General features: G+C 33.8%; 1 protein-coding gene across 1 annotated transcript in view; it reads right to left on the bottom strand.

The window, feature by feature from the left end:
* Positions 1-21,352, bottom strand: part of LOC111504307 (ribosome biogenesis protein BMS1 homolog) — a 44,978-nt gene that overhangs the window by 22,363 nt on the left and 1,263 nt on the right. Inside the window, exons 3-6 of the mRNA XM_074186054.1 lie at positions 15,052-15,495; positions 13,713-14,093; positions 13,462-13,655; positions 3,633-3,855 (exon numbers count right to left, since the gene is read on the bottom strand). Coding sequence (XP_074042155.1) covers positions 3,633-3,855; positions 13,462-13,655; positions 13,713-14,093; positions 15,052-15,495 — 1,242 coding nt within the window. The remainder of the gene's footprint in view (positions 1-3,632; positions 3,856-13,461; positions 13,656-13,712; positions 14,094-15,051; positions 15,496-21,352) is intronic.

Here is a 21,352-nt window from a genome sequence, read left to right as displayed (position 1 = left end):
GGGGAACTTGAGGTCTGGCTTATGGAGTCTAGTTTCGAAGAGGGGCCTAGACAAGGAACTCTAGCATACATGAGTGCACACACAATACATCTGTAAAGGTCGCAGTGTAGTTGCTGTTCAGCACAGAAGCCCCATATTAATCTAATCTAATCTAACAGAGATAATAAGAAACCATTTCCTGACATACACAACCAGAATGGAGAACCTATTAGAGATGAACTGGACAAATGTAATTATATTAACAATTATTTTACTAACCTCCCAAAAATTAGCTTAAGCTTCAATAATAACAAAAAAATGAACATTACCCCTCTTAACTTTTTTCTGACGCCTGTAACGCCAGGTGAATTGAGAACAATTTTAATGAAAACTACCTCAAAGACAGCTTCAGGAATTGATGACATTAATGGAAGAGTTTTGAGATCAGTTGTGGATTTAATCTGTGAACCACTTGCATATCTCATAAACGAGTCATTTTCAAGTGGTATCTTTCTGGACCTAAAACAATCAAAATGTATACCAATATTAAAAAATAAAGGTTCCGAACATGATGCTGCAAACTATCGCGCTATTAGTGTTCAGAGTCAAATTTCCGAAGCGTTCGAAGCTGCCTACTCCGTCCGGCTGATCTCCTATCTTGAACATTACAAAATCATCTCCAATAACCAAAACGGATTCAGGAAAGCTAAATCAACTTCAACGGCTATTGAACAAGCTCTGGATTTTATCTATGAACAGCTTAACAGCAAGAAGAATGTACTAGGTATATTCTATGATTTTACTCGTGCATTTGATATGGTTAACCACAACTTACTCTTTCGTAAATTATACAGCATAGGAATTCGTGGTATATCACATGATTGGATAGTATCATATTTGACAAATCGTTCTCAAGTGACAGTAATAAATAATAGCAAATCTGACTGTAATAGTGGTGAGTTAGGAGTGCCCCAGGGGTCTATATTGGGACCAACTCTTTTTTTTATAATATTTTAAAATGACATCTACGATACCTGTACCACATCAAATAAAATGATACTTTATGCTGATGACACAAATATACTCTTAGCCCATAAAAACTTGGGAAGTCTGGTAAACTTGGGTAATTATGCATGTGATGAATTCAGTAAATACTGTAGCGACAATGACCTTGTCTGCAATATAAAGAAAACTATGTTTATCAATTATTTACCCAAGAACGGTACCTCGAATCCAGATCTAATGAACAACATCAATATGTGTGGTGAAAACTCTGGAATACTGTCAGGTAGCTAGATTTTTAGGAATACTCCTGAAGCTAACATGGGAGGCACATATCGACAGTTTATGTGTAAAGGTTGGCAGTGCAAACTACGCAATTCGGAATCTGCGAGAGACTGTCTCTACAGAAGTTATAAAACTCATGTATCGTGGACTGGTACAATCAAGAATACAGTATGAATTGATCTTCTGGGGTAACTCTGCATATACTGACCGCATTTTTAAGGTTTAGAAAAGAGTCATTCGCTGTATGGACAAGTCTCGTCCACTGGACTCTTGTAAACCACTGTTTAAAAAATTCAACATCCTACCATTGCCGTGCCTATACATATTACAGCTAGTGTTATTTATCTATGATAATAAACACCTATATCCAAAAAACTCTGATATACATAATTATGCTACTCGGGGTGAACATACTTTATACCACCCCTACTCTCGCTTGAGTGTGAGTCAAAATTCCCCAAAATACTTGGGTATTAAATGTTTCAATAAAATAACATTTTTTATAGGGATCAATACAAGTACAGTATACAAACTGTAATGAGGAATGAACTATATGATTTCTTGTATGGATGAATTTCTTGCTTTTAGTGCTTAGATAAATGACCTAGTTTATTTTGTAGTCTTCTCTTTCAAGTTTGTTCAAGATCAAATATTTGTGTTTTGCTTTTAGCGTTTTACTTTTGACTAGTCCAATAAGTTTTCTCATGTATTTAGTTTTGTAATTATGTATGTGTGAAAATTTTAGTGATGAATAAAACTATTTCTATTTCTTATCGAACACAGTTTACTGATAATAATGCCATGATCGATTATATCAATTATATCTTGATAAATCGAAAAAAGTGCACCTTTACATATAGCTGTGGGTATTGTTATAGGTCTATTATTTTCAAGAATATGCCTATCATTGTTCTTTGAAATTGGTGATACTAACGTTTTCAATTCATTAGGAAATATTTCAGTTTCCATAGATAAACTTAGTATGTAAGTGGTTCACAAAATGAAGAACTTAAACTTTTGTATGAGGAATGCAATCTATAAAGTTGTTGAACCAAAATGTACCACCAGTATTTCTAATGTTATGTTTTTCCATTGATCAGTTGACCAATTCAAATTTAAGACATATGTGATCTGCCAATCTGACATTAATTTTTGAGAAATATTTGTAAGAAAATAATTTATTTTGGAGAGACTAGTTCTTCTGTTGAAGTAGGTGAATATTCTTGTTGGGTCCAAATTTTTGCAATTCAAAATTTAATAGTTACCTTTGGGAGGTCGGTACAATAATATCAAAACAAACGTTTGCAGTTGATTGTGAAAGATATTGAATAATATCTGTTTTGAAAGTAGCTGTTTCAGGAGGACTTTCTTTCAGTTTGTGTCTGAAAGTTACTTCTTTGCATGATCTACACATCCATGTATAGAGTTACTTATTTTCAAATTGATTAATCCTTCCTTTCTTTGGAAGATTCTCTCATCCATTTTTTTGTATCAGATGGAGTAGTAGAAAGCCAAAAACTTTCTTTCCCAAAATATTGAATAAGATTCGTATTCCAATTCGAAGGGCATATTAAATTTTGCTAATTTTTATTAGTTAAATTATTTTTACAAGGATACGTATTCCACCATGAATATATTTAAATCTTATAAAGTGAGAAGCAAATACATAATTTCAAAATGAGAATGGTCTGTATGGTAAAATTGTTACACCATGTCTCCGATATGCACAAAATATCTGGAACCTGGTCGGAAGAAATCACTCCATTTTGGTTCATTTTATTGAGAATGCATTGGGAGTTCACATGCATTATTTTCACAGAAACATTTTCAGGTTTCCTAATTATTTTGGGAGAAATTTTGGAATTGTTAAAATTCCGTCCTTGCACTAGAGTTTCGAAAAGATTCGCGAAATTAAAACCTCATGATGAAAAAATTTTCAGGCCAGTATTTCGGCTCATACAGTGACTCACAGAGACCTTTGTTTGCCCGGACTGGGAAAGATTTGAATCTTCCACGTAAATTGAGAGAAGAAATTTCGAACTCTTACACCAAGGAATGCGCAAGATATGATGTAATCATTTCTATTGTTGTATATGATTTGCAATGACCAATAAATTATAGCCAAACCTTTGGGTTTGCACCGCTAAATTCACTATCATTAGAGTTCGAATTTGTGCTCACAATGTACTTTGTTTTGTCATGTTTCCTATTTTTTTTTTGTTTTTTTTGTTAATTACTTCAGTCCAGGTATCAGAAAGATTTTTCTCATCTTGATTGGAAATAGGATAATAACCTACATACTTTAGACTTACCCTACCCTACCTACATTATTATATGTAATATGTGTAAGAAATTATCATTATTACCTTTCCCATTGGTCGCGTCTCTTTTGCGTTTCTTTCCCTGTGGGGGTTTCGAAGCGGGGGCTTCGGTGTGTTTTTCGCCGGTTTCCAAGTCTTCAAAATTGCCGAATACTTCCGAATCTATGTCGTCTAGATCTTCGGCGTCATCGAGTTTCAGCAACTCGGTGGCGTCTTCGTCCTCCTTCCATTTACCTGTCACGAAGCAATTGGCGATGAGGGCCCGGTTCTGATATGAAAAATATGTGTGTGTTTAATTGAAATGGTTTATCATAAATATAAATGAATTTATGAATAAAACGCAGTAGCACAAATTTGCAACAAAATAAAATACTTTATCAGAGCTATTTTCCGGATTAATAATAATAATAATAATCTTTATTGGTTTCAAAGACCTAAAAGGCACAAGTAAAAATAAATTTGAACATAGATTAGAATGCTATAAGGAGCAAAGAGAGTTCACTACGAAGATAAAAACTCGTCCAATGTATAATACGAGTTATCCAGTATGTTTTCAGCTTTTTTCTGAATCTGAAGTAAGATACCTCCTGATCGATTTTTGTCAATAGGTGGTTGTAAACCCTAATTCCATTGGAAATATGGCCATACAGGCATATATTCAACTGATTTTGGGGTGTGTAAAGATGATGACTGAATCTTGTTGCGTAATTGTGGATGTCATTATGACAAGGAATTTTGTTTGTTTATATATATATATATATATATATATATATATATATATATATATATATATATATATATATATATATATATATATATATATATATAAACAGTATACAGGAGTATATTCAATTTTTTAAAAAGAGGTTTGCATTATTCTCTCTGATTTTTGTTTAACATTGCACGTATGCATTTTTTTTTGTACTAGGAATAGTTTTTGTGCTGAAGACGACATACCCCATAACAAAATTCCATATGATAGTCGGGATTGTATTTCCGCAAAATAATAATTTCTCAGAACCTTTATATTAATTACTCTCTGAAGACATCTGATCTGGTGAAGTTTACTGTTCAATTTTTTTATTGTTTCACTTATGTGAGATTCCCAATCAAGTGTATCACTCAGTTACACCTAGAAATTTAATGGTGTGGCACTTCTCCAGAGTCGTTTCCCCTAAATGAATCTCTAAATTTTCAGCCGTTCTCTGTTTTGTGTGGTAAATAATAAACTGTGTCTTGGTAGCATTGATATAAAGACTATTAATGGAGAACCATAGAATGATTTTTTCCATGAGATCATTGCAAGCTTGTTGATTGAGATCTTAAGATTTTTGTAATACTAATATGGAGATATCATCAGCGTATAACGTTAATTTAAAATGTGAGAGGTATTTTACAATGTCTGCTATGTAGATTGAAAATAGAGCTGGAGCAAGGACACTTCCCTGAGGAACTCCAACTTCCACAGGTGCAAGATGAGAGTGATGTGGTGTGTTTTGACTGGTATTCTCATTGCAAGATATTTGTACATACTGATATCTATTTTTGAGAAAGGATTCAAACCAGCTAAAAGCAGATCCCCTGATACCATAAGACCAAAGCTTGTCAAGTAGTCGATCGTGTGGAACACAATCAAAGGCTTTACTCAAGTCAAGATATATGCCTATAGGGCTTTTTTTTTCTAATTCACTGAGAATGTGTATATATGTATCTGTGGTTGCCGTAGATGTAGATTTAGATTTTCTGAATTCATGCTGTTCTTCTGGGATGATTCTGAACCTTGCAATGAATGAGTTTAGCCTCTCTAGCATACAATATTCGAAAAGTTTGGATAAAACTGATGTGAGTGATATGGGTCTATAGTTATTCAATATATTTTTTCTTCTTTTATGGAGTGGAATCACTTTCGCTATTTTGAGAGCGTCGAGAAATATGTCTGTTTCTAGTGAGTTATAGGTTTCACCAAATCATTTTTGAATTCTTTTATTATATTGTTAGGTAAGTCATCAGGTCCAGAAAAACATTTATTTTTGAGTTTAGAGAATATATTTAGCATTTCTTCCTCGGTGAAAGGAAGTACGACCATTGAAGTAAGATTTCTGTTGAGGCTATGATCAAAGTTATTACTATTAACATATCGTCTATAACCTGTTTGGGAGCACCTATGAAAAAATTATTGAACAGATTTGCAATTTCATCAGGACAGGAGATTTCTTTATTTTCATGGGAGATTTTTATATTGGATGATTTGGTTTTCTTATTATTTTTCAATTTATTGATAACTGTCCAGGAGGTTTTATTTTTATTTTCAGAGAGTTGAATTAATTGGTTATAATGATTTCTTTTACAAGGGATGATTCACGATTTTGGAACGTTTTCGAGGATTTTTTTCTTCATTGGAAATGTCCTAAAGAAATGACTGTGTAATGTATTCAAGAATTTTTCATATTTCTCATTGCATCCTAGTGCATCATATGTATCGCGCCAAGATTCGTTTTGTAAAATTTGGACAAAGAGTATTTTATTTTTATTGCAATAGTCTCTGAAACATTTCACCTCTTCAATATGTTTACAGCATAACTTAATGTGAGTTGATTTTAACAATTATTGTACTATGATCAGAGAAGTGGTTATCCATAACATATGTACATGCTTCAGCTTTAGTAAAAATATTGTTAATTTTTGTACTAGAACTTGATGATATTCTTGTATCCTGATAAACAATACTATGAAGGCCGTATTGTGCAAATATATCAAGTAGTTCCTCTCGTTCGTGTGATAAGATGTTAAAATCTATATTAAAATCACCTAAGACCCATAAAAGTGAGTTTATGCTAAATATTTGGTCAAACATTTCCTGAAGTTTCTGGCATGTTGGTGATCTATAAATTGTAACTATTTTATGAGTTTCAAATACACATCCACGACATTCAAAAATTTTTTCAATGCTTAGGTTGTTAATATTTAAAGGAGTTGCCACAAGTTCTTGTTTTGCCCACAGGGCAGTACCACCGCCCTTGTACATACCGCGACAGTATGCACTCGCAAGGTTATATTCATCAATTGAAAAATTACTTACTTCAAAGTCCTTTAACCATGATTCTGTTACTGACAAAAACATTGGTTGCTGGACAGAAAGCTCTACTTCGAGCAAACTCTGCTTGCTTCATATACTTTGCATATTTGCATATAAAATGAAGTTTACATTCGTTTCGTTACTATCTACACCTGATGTTTTGTCTAAAACTGTTGAAAACATAATCAAAGGTGAGGAAGCAATAGACGAAGTGCTCTAATTGAATAGAACTGGCCGATACTTGATGAAAATCCATATCAAAAAACTAATCAATACAGTTTATTATATGTACAGTTATTGTATAGCGAAACACATGTCGCGGTTTTTGTAAAACCCTTTTATAATGAAAATCATACAATAAACTGTATTGATTAGTTTTTTTTTTCGAAGTGCTCTAGTTATCCACACAGTGCATACTCATTATATTGTTATCAACACCTTTTTATTAACGAATAAACAACATAACGATAACAAAACTAATGCCAATCTTTTAGAATGCACAAAACCGATAATTTCACTTATGAGATAACATAGGTTTCCAATGATACTACATAGTTTGTGATTTGAGTTTCGGTTTTATTCAATCAGTGGAGGGCTGGGCTTCATTACTAATGATGTATTGTTAAGTTCAGGTAGTCAGACTTAATTTATGTTATTTCCCTGTTCCTTCCAACTACCAATAATAGCATATACTGACTACTTTTTTTTCTTACGTCAGATACCTTGTTCGTCGTTATATTTGGATCATTGCCTGCACGTCATCTTGATTTCAAACAGGTTGGAGCCTGGCTCCCTTATCCTTTGAACTGATGTTTGCCAGAAGGAGAAACGGGTCATAACTGATGTTGGGTGTTGATGGTATGGCGGCATGAATGTCCTCAGACATCAGTACCGCCCTTCACGGTGTACCCCTACCTGGCTGGGGTTGGATGAAAAAGTTGTTCATCTTTCAACGGAAGATATAGCGGCCTCATTCGACAGAGTGTCGGGGCCTTCTATATCGGGAGGGGTCGTCTACAGTATAATCCATAGCTTCCCTGATTAATGAGGATCATTGCTGTTGGAACACCCACATATAAAGCAATCTCGCCCCATTTCGTCCAGTACTCCAAATTATGAACAACAGAAAGAATCTATTATCGGTACAAATAATTTTTCAAATTTGTCACAATGTCAATAAACGTCAACTTCTGCAGTTCATTTGCGATAAGCTCACTTATTTATTTCTGAGAAAGAATAATAGTATTGGTAACACATTTGTTGAGGATCAATTAACGACTAGAATCAATAGAAATATTGATCACTGACACCATCTTGTGGCAACGTTTGTATAATAATTTCAAAAATAACCGCATCAACCGCGAAGGAAGGAACAATTAGGTATAATTATATTTTATGTAATATATGAATAGATTTCAAAAAGGTTACTAAAGAGTTCAAGTTCACCACGTCTAAGGCAGAATTCAGATCACTGGAAAGTCTTGCTTCTTGTCTTTCATGTTCAAAAACTGGGCACTCCAGGATAATGTGTTTCACACTGTTGATCACAACACAAATATCACACTCCGCAGCATATTCTTTCTTCATAAGGTGTTGGTGTGTTAGTCCTGTGTGTCCGATTATGAGGCGAGTAAGAATGACTTGATGTCTTCGTTGGGCTGATTGGTAGTTCTAGAAGCGCATGTCGGGATTTATCTCACGTAATTTATTTGTTTCTATGGCTATCCATCTTTCTTTCCAAGTGTTTGCTATTAGTTTCTTTATGATTTTAAAGTAGTCTGAGTGGACTGCATCGGCTTTCTCATTGCCTCTGATTCCAGTATGGGAAGGTATCCAGATTAGTTTAATACATTTTTGATTCTGCATTAGCTTGGAAATCCTTTCCTTTATAGGGACAAGTAGTGAATTGCTTGGGTATAACTGACTGATTCCATGAATTGCGCTGAGAGAATCGGTGATAATCAGAAGATTTCGAAGCATCTGTGTATTGTATTTCTTGTAGTTGGAGAATATTTTAGAGAAAGTTTTTTGGATAAAACTTGGTGTTATATCATTTTTCCTGTGGATGGAGAGTTGGGTGTTACAGGATGGGATCTTTATGGTCCATGGTGGTGGAGAGCAGAAACCAAGTGACATGACATGATCAGGGACTACAGGATTATTAGGAATTTTTGACATTTTTGCGTAGAGTGGTGAAGCACCTTTATTACTTTGATTGAAAAGAACGGGAAATCTGTTACTGAATGTATAGTGCTAGGCGGGGTGGTTTATATTATCAGAAATTCTTGTAGCATACGTCATGGTCTCCTGCTTCGATAAGTAAACTTTCCACTGAACTACTACGGTATGCTTCTAAGGCTATCCTAATGGCGGCATGTTGAATGACATCCAGCTGTTTAAGAGCTGACTTATTTGCAGTAGAGCATGCAATACATCCATAGTCTATTTTAGATCTTATTAGCGCCCGATAGATGGTTAACAAAGTATTGCAGTCCGCTCCCCAGGTGTGATTTGACAAGACCTTCATTAGATTCAAACCATTTTGACAAGATTTCTTAACATTGCGGATACGGGCGTTCCAATTCAGTTTGTAGTCAAACGTCATCCCAAGAAACTTTGTTTCCTCTACGAATTCTAACTGCTGTCCATTAAGTTTAAAGTTTGGAAAATTAGTTGCTTGCTGTTTGGAAAATAGAAGGCATTTGGTCATCGTTGGTGAAAATTGGAAACCTGTATTGAGGCAGTACAAAAGAATTAGACCAAGATGTGGGAAGTTGTCTGGTGTGGTATAAAGTGTTGTAAATCCCTAGGAGATGGAATTTGCCGGATTGTGGCAGTTTCGTGATAAATATACAAGGGATGTCATCTGGTCCCGGTGTATGGCCTTTCACTTTAGACAATGCCTCTTCGAGTTCATCCATGGTTATATCGATGTTTAGTAAATTTTCATCGTTGTCTTCAATTACAAAAGGATTGGAGTCTATGACTTCCCTTCTTTCTAAAAAGTTAATATCGTAGTTGACGTCACTAGACTGTTGCTGGAATTTAATAGCTAGAATGTTAGCAATCTCGCGACTATTTGATAGACGATATCGTCATCAATAAGGGAGGAAATGTGATTTCCTTTCGTCCTTCGGATCCTGTTTATTTTTCCCCATACTTCAGCTATTGAAGTGTGCTGGTTCAAAGTGTTTAAATAATTTTTCCAAGATTCTCGTTTGCTTTGCTTTAGAAAAAATCGTTGGCGAGCTCTGAGCCGATCAAATTCAACTTTGTTCTCAAGGGAGAAATGTCGTTTCAATCTGTTGAAAGAATGTTTGCACTCAATTGTTGCTGCCTGACATTTGTCGTTCCACCATGGTACAGGATAGTGATGTGTTAATTGCGAATTTTGACCTATGGCAGTGGATGCCGATTCGATTATAATTTTGGTGAATTTCTCCACTAGCGTATTCACGTCATAATCGAAATTTGTAGAAGAAATGGCTGATAACTTGGAGTCAATGAGATTCTCATAGTGAGTCCATTTGTCATGCTGTACATTCTTGAGTTTCCATGTGGGATGATATATCGGTGTCTGAAATGAGTTATCATTGCTTTCAATCAAGATTGGAAAATGATCACTATCGTATACTTGTGATGATACTTTCCAAAGAGAGCGATGTAAAAATCTTTGGCGTGCAAAAGGCTAAGTCTATAGCGGAATGGTTTCCAGATGTGCTATTGAATCTCGTAAATTCACCATTGTTTAATATAAAGAGGTCGGAGAGGTTGATGTATTCCTCTAAGACTACTCCGCGTTTGTAAGATGCGCAGCCCCACAGAAGATTGTGGGCATTGAAATCTCCCACAATAATGAAGGGTTTTGGAAGCTGTTGAATTATCGTATCAAGTTCTCGATAGGTTAACTCTAAGTTCGGTGAAATATATACGTTGCAGATGCATAATTTTCACGGAAATGTGACAAGAACTGCTATAACTTCGTGTTCTGACGTTATTGAAATCATTTTTGAAGCGATCGATTTTTTTAGTGTAAATGGTGACTCCACCGCAGGCTCTAAGTGGGATATTTCTAATTTTATGGAAAGAGTTGTAAGATTTCATTTCGTATGTATGTGCATTCTTGAAGTTAGTTTCCTGTAAACATATTTCTAAGGGGTTTTCCTTATTCATCAGAAGTTGTAGCATTTCCATATGCTCCATTTATGTTCCATTGAAGAATGAATTATGTTAATAAAAAAAAATAAGAAAAGGGCGGACAGAAAATTCAATAGGTTTCTTGTGAGAGGTCACTTTCGTTCTCAGAAAGGGAAATATTTGAGTTTGTTTCGAGTTCATTATTCAGTTGTTTCATCAACTTTCTCTTCTATTTTGTGATACGAGCCTTAATACTTCGTTCAGTCAGAGCTGGGTATATTTTTGTTAATATATCCATGAGAGAATGCACATTGTCAGTATATTCACGTGCTATACTGAGAGGATCGGATGACCCATATGTATTTTCCAAAAAACTGACTATTTATTTATTTACGGACTTGCCATTATACAATGAACACATAAATAGTGTGATTGAAAAAATAAACAATTGAATAATAATATAAAATACCATAAAAGAAAAAAAAACAAATATCAATTAATTATTAATAATAATAATCAGCAGTTTCTTCATAGTAGGTCAATACGTTTAACTCTGATTTTCAAAAGAGTACAAGGATGAGTCAAACAAATCAATATATATTTGATTGGAGTCTAGAGAAAAGGGTAGTGATTCATCGTCAAATATTTCGATGAAGAAAGGTGTGCGGCTGTAGCGTTTGATGAGGTTTTCTTCGGTTTCTTATGAGTTTGCGAAAACAGCTGAATAAACCCGGGCTGTTTAGGTGGATTGGAGTCGGTGTTTGATAACGTGGGGCTTGTTACCTCTGATCTTGAACGTTTTTATGTTGGGTTGGTGATTTGTGATGAAATGACCACACGTTCATTTTCCAATTGGGTTTCAGGACTAACCGTGGTAGGGGTATCATTAACTGTTTCCGTGCAAGCGGCGGTTACATGACCATCTTTTTTACATTTGAAGCAGGTTAGCTTGTCTTCTGATAGAAAGATACGGTATGGAGTGTTTCCGAAAGGAATAACAATTGATTCTGGAAAGGTAGAGGTATCAGTTTGAACATAGACTTGCCTCCGGAAACTAACAATATGGCTGAACTCTGGTTGTGAAATCCCGATTCTGAGAAAGGTTGTAGGGGACATAAGGCTCAAACCTAGGTCTTTAAGGCTATTTTCAATTATGATGTGGGGAATTGACGGGCATACATTTGATAGGATTAAACGAGTTGCGGGTGTTATTAACCTCCATGCTTTCAGTAGTTGTTGGTTCACCACTATTTCTCCACCTTGTTGAAGGAAAGTATCTACAACTGCAAGACTGGAAATATATATATACAAACTCTGTTATTGGAGATCCTGGAGGAGAAAATTATATTTTTAGGCTGAACTTTGGTTTCGATGGCGATTATGTTCTCCTGTATTTCAACTCCTTCGATAGAATTGAAGAGTATGGCTTGCTCTCTGGATGGAAATTTAAAGTTTTGGACTGCAGTAGAGTATGAGTTGGATTGCACATTTGATTGATTACTTTGAGTGTCCCTGTAGTCAGAAACACTCGGTATGTTAGTGGAGTTCATGGTAATATCGGGAATATATGCCGATAATATTCGGCATACCCCTCTGAAAAAACCACTATATCTTTCTCTTAGGAAAAAAGTCTCACCAATATGAATTGAAGTTAAGATCTTGCTACACTTTTTACACATTTTTTTAGTTTTATCACTTGTAGAATTTATTAGCGGACACTACAACCATTCACTTCGGAATGTCAGAGTCGACTGAGCTGATATTTTTATTTAAGGTTATTTATTGTTACAGATCAGAATGATATGCGTTCACGTAGAGCATCTGAAATATACTGACTTCGCGACGTTGTCAGACTGTTCTTGAAGTACCTAGTTTACATACATTACAATCAACTACCTTACTAAGTCTACAACAATTTCTGAAACAAAAGCGCATCTCAGGAATCACCAGTATATGGAAATTTTAGGTTCAACCAATATTTTAAACCGTCAACTGCATTATTATCAAAATGTTGAAAAGCTTTAAGCTTGTTGGGTATCATCAGTATATTGGTCCTCGATTGAAGACCAAGACGAGTTTTCCACATAAGTGAAACCACCTATTGGTGTGACACCCAAGATAGCTTGCATTGGTGGTTTGATCAATAATTAAAACTGACAACTGACAACCACCAATAAGTGGTTCCATTCAAGTGTCACTTGCTTTTATGCAGCGATTTTCATCACTCTTTTTGGTTATCCACAGTTTGTCTCCAATCGAGGACTGCCTGCCTGGTACTGATGGTGCTCAACAGATTGAAACAGCTGTCTACCGGTGGCTCTTAAGTTGAAATTAAGTTGTACTGATAATTGATTTAATTAATTCTGGTAGGATTATAGTCGGCTTAGATGTATTGAAAACATTGAGATGGCCGTAAAAATATAGTTCCAGTCATCTCTTGATGACGCTTACTTGGTTAACGAAATGTGTGTCGAGAGGCAGTATTTTGTTCTGGTTTGAAAAAAGTGTTTTTCAATAGATACACTGATCTTTTTCAACCCTTTCAATTATTAATCCTATTTCCTGTCACCTTTCCTGCTACCCCACATGCTAAATCTCTTAACATTTTTTCTTCACACTCTATAAGAGAAACATCAATATACGAAATTATAATATACTCACTTCTGGCTCCAACCAGTCTTTCATGGGGGCATTCCAAGGTAAAAGCAACGAAGACTCGGGTAAGTCCATGATGTCCTTGTTCTGTTTGACTCTCTGTTGGTCCCTCGATACTTTTCGGAATAATCCACCAATGTCTTCTCCCTCTGAATCTTTGTCTTGCTCCTGTTCTTCAGAAGGTTTGGAAATGTAATCACCTGAAAAGTATTCTATATTACTAGAGAACTTGGATAGTGTTACGATGTGAACTTTACCATACACGAGCTTCATTAGGTTCTTGTTAGAGGCTTGCCGGTCCAAAAAAGATTCCCTGGCTTTACTCATCATGTTGTCCTTCCATTTCAATCCCTCGTCTTCGTCAGTTTCTGAATCATCGTCGCTTTTGTCTGATTCCTCATCAGAAAGGCCCTCTTCTGATTCCGATTCAGCATTGACAGTCTTGTTTTTAACTCTGGAATTTAGTCCCTCCAAAACATTTTTGATTTTGGAATGGATTTCATTAGCTTTATTTTCGCTTAACTCTGTATAATTTGCGTCTTCATCTTCATCATGTACACTGTTTCCTTGTTCATCCTCAGAAGAACTTTCAGCATCATCCGTATCAAATACAACTTTCCGCCGTATCCTTCCACTATCTTGAGAAAGGAAAATATTCTTTATAGCCATTATGAAAATATTCTTATGGACAAAGCAGTCACAATTATGAAACTAATAGATGAGTATAAGTATAGTACAAGTTTGAAGACAAGATATATTGCAGATAAATTTAAAAAAATGTTAAAAACCATATACAAAATATATATATATATATATATATATATATATATATATATATATATATATATATATATATATATATATATATATACTGTGTTAGAGAAAGTATTTGAAAAAAAAAACTGCAAACTTTTTATGCAACTTGTACTTTGGGTAGACGAAGGTCGATTATATATTTCGAAATATGGTTATATTTGTATTTTATAACAAACTTTTGGATCAAATTTACTGGTTAATCTCTAAATAGATTTCATTGTTTTTTGGGAAAATTCAATTTCATTATTGCTAAATTTATTTCAAACCAAATAGGAAAAAACTTGTGAGAAAAAAAATTATAAATTTTCAAATAATTCAACAATCAAATTAACGAATACGATTCTATTAAATACAATATTCACTGAGAAGATTGCATAAACAGTGTTTTTTTCTTGGAATACATACTAATTTTGAGAAATTATTTTAGGTTTTTTTAGAAAACCTGTTATTCTTATTTTTACCAGCTTCCCTTTCATTTTAGCCCGCGTTGGTATAAAATAAAGGATATAGGCCCAAAATTCGCAACATCTCTGGCATCACCTTTGTATATAGAATAACAATAGCTATCTCAGTTTGACCAATATATCAAGGCTATATCTAGCAGATTGTCAAAAATATTCATTAGTATATCATTGATATCATCGATTCTATGTTTTTTAAATTTTTAATTGTTTTTATTATTTTTCTCAATTCTGATATATCAGAGTCTAAAAAAGGAAGGGATTTCTAATAATATCTATTGGATGTTCATTTCTGGTCATGAGTATTGGGTTGATTTACCTTGAACTTCAACAAAGGTCTTCTTCCTCAGCTTCTTCAACTCAGAATCCAACTCAGTATCGCTAGATTTTATCTCTGGTTTCTCATACAGTTGCACTTCAGAACCTCCTTCTTCATTCTCACACAAGTCTTCTGCGGTAAGCTTATCGCCCTCCGAGAAGATCTGCAGCTTGGAGTATTTCATTTTTTCGTCAATCGGCTCTTGAGCGTCGATGAGGTTTGTGACTATGTCGTTGGTTTCATCTTCTTCGCGCTTCGTGTGGCTATGGGAACCACCAAGTTCAACGTAGACGGCATCTTTGTCGTAGACTATACCTCCTACGCCAGAGAACGGGGCGTAAATCAGTTTTTCTTTCTCGATCAGAGCTCTTTTCTTTAATTGTTCGGGCAAAGGACAAGGGTCCGGCAAGTAGGATATGTCTTGGATCTTGATATCGCCAAAACCTGAAAAAAAGCGGAAGAACACATTTTGAGTTCAAATAAATAATTAAATGGAAGTTTTGAACACGTGTCCTGGTCGCTGGACCAGATACAGTTTTATCTCAATCTACAGAATAGAATGATTACACTCGTATAAACTTTTTGAAAAATATGAAGTGCTTCTTTAATTGTCAGCATATATTCCGTCCAGGGTATTGGAGAAAAGCAGCAGATCAGAAAAAAGCAGCTAATAAACATGAAGTAGACAATATGATCAATCAGAAATAAACTTTAGTTACAGAAGAAATGTTCCTGAGGGAAGAAAATAAACTACTCAGGCAAATTGAACAGGAAAAAATACAGTAATAGAGGATGAGAAGCACTTCATCCTCCTTCAGAAAGAAAAATTACATTGCTTGAAGCAAAATCCGCAAAATGTAAGTCACTCAAAAGTAGACAAACAATCATCTCGAACAAAAACTAACAGAGGGCAGATGATCAACAATCGGGTTAAATCTGAGATTACTCAAAAACTGGCTGTTGCCAATATAATGAAAATTCAAATTGAAACGCAGCTGACAGATCTCATAAATAAAGATGGTGATGATGAAAATTACACAGGCTTCACAACAATAACAAGAAGGAAAAGGAGACCTATCCTGCATGATAGGAGTTTCAATTCCTATCAGAGGGAACAGATCTATGAAAGTAGTTTCTGGTCTGAAGGAGTAAGGTAGAATCCCTTTAACTTAATATTAGGTCAACATTTCTTGGACAATCTACATCAATTAAACGCACAAAAATCAAATAAAGAATTGCACAGGCCCTATAGAAAACGAATTTATTTGAGGTTCGTTCCTCCATGAAAGACTTGTAATGAAACATAATGATGCCATCCTGCAATCATCTAATGAATACAGTACCATGTGGAGAAAACAGGATTTGCCTATTTTTTTATCTGAATGATGAATCGTTAGTAATTAAAACTAAATTAACCATTCTCAATTAGGAAAAACCGTATCACTTAGTTTACATAAGTGAAACTTGGCTTACAAATGACATGATCTCATATTCAAATTCTCAACTATCACCTATATTTTTCAAATATCAATTTAATTACGGCAGACTTAGCAATGGCTGCTTGAAATAGTTGCTGCAATAAGTATATCTAAAATATTTATACTGATCAGGTAAAGTAGATTTCAGAATTTGATATCGTCCTTTGAAACACTTGCTGAATTTACTAATAAACGATTTCCCACTTATGTTGACACAGCTGAAAAAGATTAAAAAAATGCAGTACTGATTGAAAACAATCGATTATGGAAACAAAATATAATTTTTTTATCAGAAACTATCTTGACCCCTTTCTTATACACAGGTGCGGTGTGGATGTGGGACAGATACATCTAGAGAGAGAAAACGCAGAGTAACGAGCAAATCTCCGAAAATTGAAATTTTCTTAAAAACCCCTCGTTCTTAATTCTTCATAAAATACTAACAAGATGATTTCAGGGGTAGCCTGCAATCAGTAATAGAAGTTGAGAATACCTTATAGTCCTTATTGAACAAAGCCACGAAACAAACAGAATAATTTATCTTTCAATCTTCAGCAGTTACCAATGCTGCCAAATTCAGCCTTAGCAGTAATATAGATCTTCGAAAACAAAATGAAGCTCTAAAGGAAGAACAAGAAAACATTAGAAATAATACATATCTGTGACGATATCCAAAGTGAAAAAAGTGAATTTACTTATTTGGAGCTTCTGGTGAAAAATAAATCTAAAGAAAACTCTTCCTACACCTGAACATCTGAACAACTGAAATTCTTTTAATATTAAAAACTAGCTGAAGCATTTTGTCTTACTTCCAGAAAATATGGAAAAAGTGTTATCAATTGTGAAAATGAAGTTGAATAAGAACCCCTAAAAAGCATAACAACGTTGCATTATTTGATGTAAGAGTAGTAGTTATTTCAGTATATAGAACAAATTGGAATTTCTAATAACTAGTATTAGTAATAGAAAATTAAAATCAATTTCAACATAAGAAAAACATACTAACGAAATATGAATTTAAGACATCTATATCTTTTGATTCACAGTCTAACGTTCTCTGGAAAAAAAACAGCCGGCCCAGCTGACAAAAAAACACTTAATGAATGTTACAATATCATATTCATTTATATTTATCCTTTGTAAAAATGTTCATGACAGCATGTAATTTGCTGGAAAAGATGCATTTTGAGGATATCAAACATTTTGCATGTAAAAAAAATCACCAGCACTAATAATTTAACTTCACTTCTGGTGAAGATGATATCCCAGCCTGTGTCATTAAAAACACCGCACCAGTTGCTTGTGATATCTCAGCATATTTGCTAAACAATTCAATTACATAGGGAATATTCTCAACTGTTTCAAAATCATAAACCCATCAGTGCCTTACCTATATCTTCTCTGAATTGTTTGAGTTAATGATTTATGATAATTAAATTGCATTTTTTCAGAAATGCAAAATCTTTAGTGATGATTAGCATGATAATTGAAAATAATACCACAATACCTCTCAATTTTATTAATAAATTTCCATTTTTTCAACAATTACTTTGTTCATTTAGCAATACCATAAAAACAACAAGCACGAAAAAAAAACAAGACTTTTTAGTATGAGTGGTTTTATCTACTGCTGATTGCTCGATTAGTAATGCCCAAAAATTACAAAGTTTGGGTTTCAAAAAAGGGACATTTATAATGTTTACGTCAATGAGCATGTCAAGTAGTATTCATAAAGATCAATTCCTGAAATATTCTCAGCTGGCTGCATCAATATAAGAAAATTCAATTTTGTTGACACACAGAGGTTTACTCCATGGCTGTCAGTTTTATTGCTGTCAATTTATCGCTATTCGGAAGAAGGGTTTTATTGCTGTAAAACTGTTATTGGCAGACTAGCCTTCAATTTTTCAATCATTTTATCGCTTTGAAGAAAATATTCTAAACAGCGAATCTACAATAACTGCAATATTTCAGGAAAGAAAGGTTTTGGCTTTCTACTTCTCCATCTTGATAAAAAAATGTGGGAATCTTCCAAAGAAAGGAAAGAAACAATCAATTCTTCCTTTCTTTGGAATATTCCCACGATTTTTGTATCAAGATTGATGAAGAAGTGGAGAAAACTGAAAATATACCCCTTACAATTTAAAAAGATTCCTATGTCTGAAATTTAATCAAATAAACAAATGAATGTCATACGTACTGTCATCGATGACATGAGTAGATTGATCTCATAATTTCACTCATAATTTTATGAATGAACTGAGTGTTTTTTCCTATATTATACAGATTTGGTACTGAAAAACTGATAAGGCAAGTATCTTCTGGCGAAACATCAGATATCTACCAGTGAGGATGACAGTTTTTCAAGTGTAATTTTACCTCTTTCATTTACTATATTGTGAAGTAATCCTGTGAATGATATCTGATTCAATTCCATAACGAATGTTTGGAATACAAACTGAGTAGAGAAAAGTGATTTTTGTATAATTTAGTGTTTAAATAAGGGTATTTGTTTCAAAAGAATTTTTCTTTCATATAATTCAATGTTTATATGAAAGAAGCTGTTTCAGGAGTGCTTTTTCTTCTAGTTTGTGTCTGAAAGTTACTTCTTTGCATGATCTACACATCTATGCATAGAGTTACTTTCTTTGACATTGATTGCTGTCTTTCTTTCTTTGGAAGATTCCCACATTTCTTTGTATCAAGATGGAGTAGTAGAAAGCCAAAAACAAATAAGCGAATGAATGTCATTAAGATGTCATCGATGACATGAATAGATCAAATTCATTTAGTGACATACATTCGTAATTTATGAATGAATTGTGTTTTTTTTAAAATATCATCCACATTAGTATTGAAGAGCCCTAAGGCAAGTGTTTTACGGTGAAACATCGATGTCTACTAGTGAGGATGACAGGGTTCCATGTAAGTGAAATTTTGACCTTTAATTTTTTGAATCGAGAAGGAGAAGTAGAAAGCCAAAACCTTTCTTTCCCAAAAATTAATCTCTCCTAAAAATATATCCCTTTCAATTTATGCAATTTATCAATTTCCCATCAACATAATTAACTTAATGGAACAAAAAAAAGTTGCATTGGGTATGTCAAGGTCATATGAGTGTCTCTGGACTAGTATGGCATTAGAGGTAATACATTAAATACAGACCACAGAAAGTATAATATATCAATACAAATTTTCAACAAATTGAATCTGAGTCAATTTCAAAGAACCTAGGTGTGCCTCATGCCAGTATTTTTGGTTTGCTACTATTCATCATTGATATTAATAATCTATATGAAAACAACCCAATTGCTGATAGAGAAATATACCCAGAAGTATAAACAAATTCACTATTTATTCAACTGACCTAACAAGTGGTTTATACAAAATAAATTGATAATAATTGATTTTAAAACTATATCATATTCTTTAGAGGTAACTATTACAATAGTCCACATAAAGTTTAATTAAACAATGTTAACTTGAAAGTAATCACATCAAACTCTTAGGTGTTTACATTGATTAATTTTCAAAAACAGTAAAATCTCTTATAAATTGAAAATATGTACCTACTAGATATCTGGATAAAGAAATACCTACCTACATTTGTTAATTTTGACCTATATTGAAACACAGGATTGTATTCTGAGAAAGTTATTTTATGAACTAAGAAATTATTTCTATTTCAAAAAGGAGCAATCAGAATCATTAATAATATAACATTTAATGCAGCCATACTCAACCTTTTTTTTAATGGGGCCACAAACACATTACGGTCTTGATGCGAGAGCCGCAATAAAGAGAAATAAAATGTTTTAAACTAAGTAGTTGTAGGAAAAGCCCCTACATAACACTAACAATTTTACGCTAAACGACACCAATTAACTGCAATTACCGGGCGAAATTAGTTAGCTTTTAATAGTTGTGTATGTAAATAAATTCAAAACAAGTCACGGTCGGCAAACAAGTCGACACACACTCGTTAAAGTATTAAAGTGGAAGGGGATTCTTGCCATCTCGCTTGCGCGACCCGTGCTTATACTCGATGCAATGTTCGGGAGACATGAGTCCGATATAACAAAACGTAACTTCGAATGGTTATGCACCTCATATCATGTCGTGTCGATATGCCTTGTAAAAAACCTGTTATTTTAATAACTTTGAAATCCTATTCGCTTTCATACCGAACGTAACTTCACATATTCATATCACTTAGAACTTTAAAACAAGTCTTCTGCTCTATAACTCTGATGGGAGCGAAATTCAAAAAAAATTATAACTCCAGGTGGGCCAATTAGAAGGGACCAGTGGACCGCAGATTGAATATGACAGATTTAATGACTCTTAATTATGTAGGGTTTATATTATATTCAAATGCTTGATGTAAAGTTTCAAAAATAAGGAAAACTTTGACATTTTTATCCCTCATAGCAACAACACCGGAAGGAATGATTTCATCCATCCTTTGTAGATGAAAAAATTAAAACAGTTGAAAAGTTGTTAATAAATGGAGAACTTTAATGTATTAATGATTCTCTTAATAATACTTACGAGTGATTTATTTATGATTATATTTTGGGTTCATTTCATTGTGTTTTAAATCACGAATTTTCTTTTTATATTTATGGGAACAATTTTGAAATGAAGTTCATTATTATCAGATAAGTACTGCAACTCTCCCAAAATGAAATTCCATACCTCAAGTGTAGTTCAATATTTCAGCACTAGAGTTTGTTGACGATTTGGATTCCTAAAGATTTTGCACAGAGTAGTTTTTATATTTTGTTCTACTTTCAGACTGTTGAAAATTAAACGAAGTGCCT

Source organism: Leptinotarsa decemlineata, unplaced genomic scaffold, assembly GCF_025532065.1.
Source record: "Leptinotarsa decemlineata unplaced genomic scaffold, Ldec_3_MD MMD2_tig00078422_RagTag_RagTag, whole genome shotgun sequence".
Taxonomy (NCBI): domain Eukaryota; kingdom Metazoa; phylum Arthropoda; class Insecta; order Coleoptera; family Chrysomelidae; genus Leptinotarsa; species Leptinotarsa decemlineata.
Note: the sequence above shows the minus strand (reverse complement) of the source record. Positions and strands in the feature narration are given on the sequence as shown.